Raw genomic sequence first — 5076 nt, 5'->3', positions numbered from 1 at the left:
TCAGAGAAGGTACGAAAGGTATCTGATATTGTACGTTTTCAAAAGCATTCATGAGCTTTGTCCAACCCAGGATTAAGGGTCAATTGTAGTTACCGCAGAGGCTTAATGTGCGTTTTGAGAGCACCTTCAAGCCCTCGAGAAACCAGGCTAGTTAAAACAATGAAGTCCAACTCTCTTCTTTCTCGGGCTCCTTCATTGTTCAATTTGCTGCCCTCAAATATTCGTTGGGTTTATGTAGGGGTTGATCCAGTAGCAAGATTTTTTTTTTGTGCGGACTTCCTTACCGCTACCGGGATTGGAATCCCAGCAGTTCAAGACGAGAAGATTATTTATTATACTTGGACAAGTTTTTGACTAAAATTCCGGATCAACCTTTTATTCAAGGATTAGCCAGATCAGCCAACTCCAATTCGTTGGTCGATCAAATAATATATATAAATAAAAGTCAAGTATAATAAATAATCTTCTCGTCTTGAACTGCTGGGATTCCAATCCCGGTAGCGGTAAGGAAGTCCGCCCCAAAAAAAAAATCGTCATAAAGAGATGGCACAACCATACATGGAAACGTGAATCAAATGTGCTTGATGAGTTTCCTTTTTAAACGAATATTATTACCTGCCAACAGAGCTAGAACTTGAACAAGGTCCATTGTTGAAGGTCACTATGTTGAATAGTGAAAACACTAAAAAGAAAAAAAAAGAAACTTGTGAAAACAGGACCAATCCATCCCCCACAACTCAGTAGCTATTGGATATATATCTTATCCTGATTTGTATTCATGCCTTAACGAAGTATGCTTGTAATTTCCGTCAAATAGGCTTTAATCAATGAGAAATGTTGATCCATTTCTATGCAAACAAGTTTTTGGCGTTTGGAGTTAAAAGTGCATAGAGCAACAAAAAAAATCAAAGAGGTCCTTGGCGGATTTGCAGGCTAAAAAAATGTCAAGACATATCTTGGTACTTGATTTCAATCCAAACTTAACCATTTAAGGCATTCAAACCACTGTGCCCACGATTATGAAACATTACACGCAACACCAAGAGTCCGGGAGTGAATTCACGTGGGTCTCAATTGTTTGTCCCTGGGTGGAATGTTTGTCTCATAGCTTTGAAAAAAAAGGTTTTGGCATGATTGCAAACAGTTTTCAGAGCTTTTCACATCAACGATAAGGTCAAAACCAGGACCTCTTTCCCATCAAACCTGGCAAAACTAGCCGTCCAGCATTGGGGGTTTGCTCAATAAGTCCATAAGATTCATCCAATAGTGTCTTTGATACAACGTGAGATATTTGGCACAGACACCCATTTGATTGAATTCTGCCTGATGTATGGAATCATGTCCATGGATTCAGGACACCAACACAAGTGGGCTAAGTATTTTAGTAGGATATGAATGAAAATACTGGTCGGCTCAAAGGTGAGTCCTGACAAGACGGAACATAAAGATCAGAATCGCACATGATTGATACAGACACACATCCATTATTATTCATCACACAAACGTCATCTTAGTTAATTAGCCAAGTGGAAGATAACCCCTGAATCTGAGAAGACATCTTCAGAGAAGTGTTGCTAGCTAATCGGCTTATTTATGATAGATACGTACCTGGGGAATTTTTTTTTCATGCTACCTCTGAACATATTGTTTTGAAACTCACATTTTCCTTGACGTGCTGATGTTGCGTTTTCATAGTTATCTCTCAATTCATGACTGAAACCAATAGTTCCAATAATCAAAAGTCCCAAGAATGTCAAGTTGAAGTTGGATCCCATAGCGATGCTTCGTACAGCTGGAGAAGCGATTTTCTACTGATGAATGTGGGAGGGCTTACAATCCACGAAAGTTGTGTAGTCTACATGCTGCGTACGTCCAAGCCAGGTTTCGATTTTCGAATCCACCGTAAAGAATATTTCACGCGAAAACTCAGGCAAAAGGTTCCAACCAATATGACTAAAAGATGAATGAAAAGATAACGATCTCGCCACCTCATGTGATGTCATGCTCGTTGGAGAAACACAAAGCCTATTCCTTCCGAATCAAGGATGTCAAATGCTCTCTTTCAAACAGTGCAAAAGAGATCATCATTAGGTCTCTGAGAAGGCATTTTTTCACTCAAACCACATATTCTAATCAGAATTGGCGAGGCCATAAAAATGGACACCACAAGGGAGTCGTAAAATCAACCGTGGGATTGAGAGGGCTTTTCTTTCAAACCATGACGACGGACGGAAATTGTNAATCAACCGTGGGATTGAGAGGGCTTTTCTTTCAAACCATGACGACGGACGGAAATTGTCTTGTGCGGTTATTTATTGCCAAGCACCTCGTTCGAGTATATCCTGCTTTTTGTTACCTTTAGTCTCTGAAATCAGGGTTGGTCAAAAGGTTGGTGATATATTTTGCACCACCAACTACGTTCAAGGTGTACCTCATGATGAGACACGAGACGTACGTATACATACCTGAACTACATACTTCCAGTCAAGAGAGCAAACCAAGGTATCATCCGGATCTCCAGCCAGGTATTCACCATTTGTGTGACAAAAAATTCAAACAAGCCCTACTTTCTTTACCAACCCTGAGTGAGTGTCACATTCGAAGAGTAGCATTACAACATGGGCTTGATCATCGTCATGCTGTCTTGAGAAAGTGCGACTTGTTGGAAATGAAGTTGTTAACTAATGGCCAGCCGCCAGTCAGACGCTTCACCACAAACCCATAAAATTCATTGACAAAAGAATTGTCTACGTTGAAGTGAAGTCAACACAATCGTCGGTGCTAGAGGCAAGATTTAAGCGCACATATAGAGAAAAACCTTGATGGTCAACTGACATGAAAAGCGTTCAACAATTCAATTCAAAAGCCGATTCCCATGAATGAAAACAAAAATCATGTTCATTTGTTGCAGTTAGATATGTATGCTTACAATTTTATAGTTATTCCATTTTCAAAAGGCCATACAGTAGCTTGGAATCCTAGAATTTCCGAAGAGAATTGACTGATTGTGTCCAACTAATGGTAGGAGCAGCTCACACAGAACAAGCAAGTTCAATGTGGATATCTCATTCAAGATTCGCCGAAACCATTTTCTTAATTAGGAAGATGCACTTTATATTTCTAATGTATTTGATGTTATTAAAGAATATCATGAATGTGCAAGAACCGACATGTAACTGAGGCCAAGATCGGAAAACGAGCCAAAAAGTCAGCTTTTGTAGGTAATCTCCCGTGCAGATCCGCAGAAGCTTCCAAATCCAGTTTTCTCAAACCTTCAAACTCAGATTTCAGAAGAAAAAAAAATCGAAAATCAAAAACCGAAAATCGATATCGTACATCTCTATGTATGAAAGTGCAGGCATGTCCCCCAGTTGCTTGCTACAGTTGTGACAAATTTTGATTCGAATATAACAAACTGTTTCTGAGCCATGTGATCACTATTGAAGGGAGCAAAGATCTGCTTGTAAACTTACTTTCCCCAACATTTTTGGGAGTGTTAGACATACAATGGGCAAATTTGTTTGAGTTCAATGATCCATACATTTGAGGTTTGCAAAACAACCTCCACTCATTGAGGAATAAATCGATTGATTATCTGTCATTCACGTCCTGTGGATAACAATCACTGAATTGTCCAACCGTGACTCCTAAAGTCTAAACTCAAAAAAGGTTGTCGAGGCAGTGGGACATCTATTTCACTCGGTTCATGGGCCTTTTATGGACAATATAGCCAAACGGAAGCAGGATTGATTACTATCGAGTCAGAGATTGACTCGGTCTTCACATTCACAAGGTTGCTGCCAGTGTCGGGAAACATGCATATTAAAACAGCATGAGCGATCACGCTCCGGTGGTTGTCAATTTCCCGATAAATCGAACAACATCACCAAAGAAAATGGAAGACAATCACTCTAAGATCCTACAAACCCTTTCATCAGCCTCAATTCCCCGGAGATTTGGCATCTTTGAAAAACCAAGTTAGAATATTTGTGAAAACCCTCCCTGAATGACATTGTTTCTTTTGCCCCTTTCCTCAAAAAGTGTAAATTCACTTACTGACAATACATACAAACATACATCCATTAGCTTTAAATGAGAGTTAGTTCAGATATGATAGAGCTTTCAATTGTCAGATGCGACTTGCTTTTTCATCGACCAAATGTGATAGTAGAGTGAGTCACTTTAGTCTATTAGTCGCTTGTTATACTCTTGGGCATTCCATGTGAAACTTTTGAATTAGCTTCCTTTGGAAGACAAAGAGAGAACCCGCTTCATTTTGTGGTTAACTCAAGAACTTTTCGTTACAACATGACTACATGTTCGTTCATCAGTCCCCAACAAATTAGGGTAATGGTATTTCTAGCCATGTGATGGTCGAATCGACATTCTGCTTATTTCTCACGTAATGACAACTAAACCGCAAAATTGCGAGACGTGAGAAAACCATACAACATAGCCCTATTAGAGGCGACCACATTGGTGCGAGCATTTTCCTCTCTGACTATTTTGATTGCAGAGAGACCTATACTGTAGGAAAATGTCTTAGCAGACTCTGAATGTCAGAGAGACTTCTTGATTTCGTGAGCGAACTTTCTGCTTGGGCAAATTTGGCAAAACTTTCGACATTTAGTTCCAATGGGTTTGGACTGAGCATTACAATTCAAAACCACATATCAATCATTTCCCCGGTCTAAAGATAGATAGTATTCGCTCAATACTTTTCATCGCTCATCACATGTTGCAAGAAGCATTTGGTGCATATGATCAAGATAAAGGAATTCATTAAACCTGGAAGCATGACAAATACGCTGGGCAGTAGTGGCGAAATTACAGTAATTCGTTCCATTTTTCGAATAAATTTTACATTTTAAAATGGTTTAATGGCAGAAGTTGAGATATATGTGTGTATGGATGTACCCGGTTTGGGTACTCAGGGATTTTGTGTGAGGAACAAATTTAATATGAGACCCCAGACCTCCCCATAAGCCTATAGGCTTGTTTTCGTGGGGTGCCTTGATGTCGCCAGGCCATAATCCAACATTTAAGGTGGATCCCAGCAAGTGATTCCAGATATGG

The 5076-nt window shown here is 39.7% G+C and overlaps 1 protein-coding gene across 1 annotated transcript in view; it reads right to left on the bottom strand.

Moving 5' to 3' along the window:
* LOC131892574 (uncharacterized) overlaps positions 1 to 682 on the bottom strand; it is a gene marked incomplete at its 5' end in the record, with an annotated part of 3853 nt that extends 3171 nt beyond the window's left edge. The window contains 1 exon segment of the mRNA XM_059242374.1: positions 616 to 682. Coding sequence (XP_059098357.1) covers positions 616 to 682 — 67 coding nt within the window.
* Between the last annotated feature and the right edge of the window lie 4394 nt (positions 683 to 5076).

Source organism: Tigriopus californicus, unplaced genomic scaffold (assembly GCF_007210705.1).
Source record: "Tigriopus californicus strain San Diego unplaced genomic scaffold, Tcal_SD_v2.1 Contig53, whole genome shotgun sequence".
Lineage (NCBI taxonomy): Eukaryota > Metazoa > Arthropoda > Copepoda > Harpacticoida > Harpacticidae > Tigriopus > Tigriopus californicus.
This window is presented reverse-complemented; position numbering and strand designations above follow the sequence as displayed.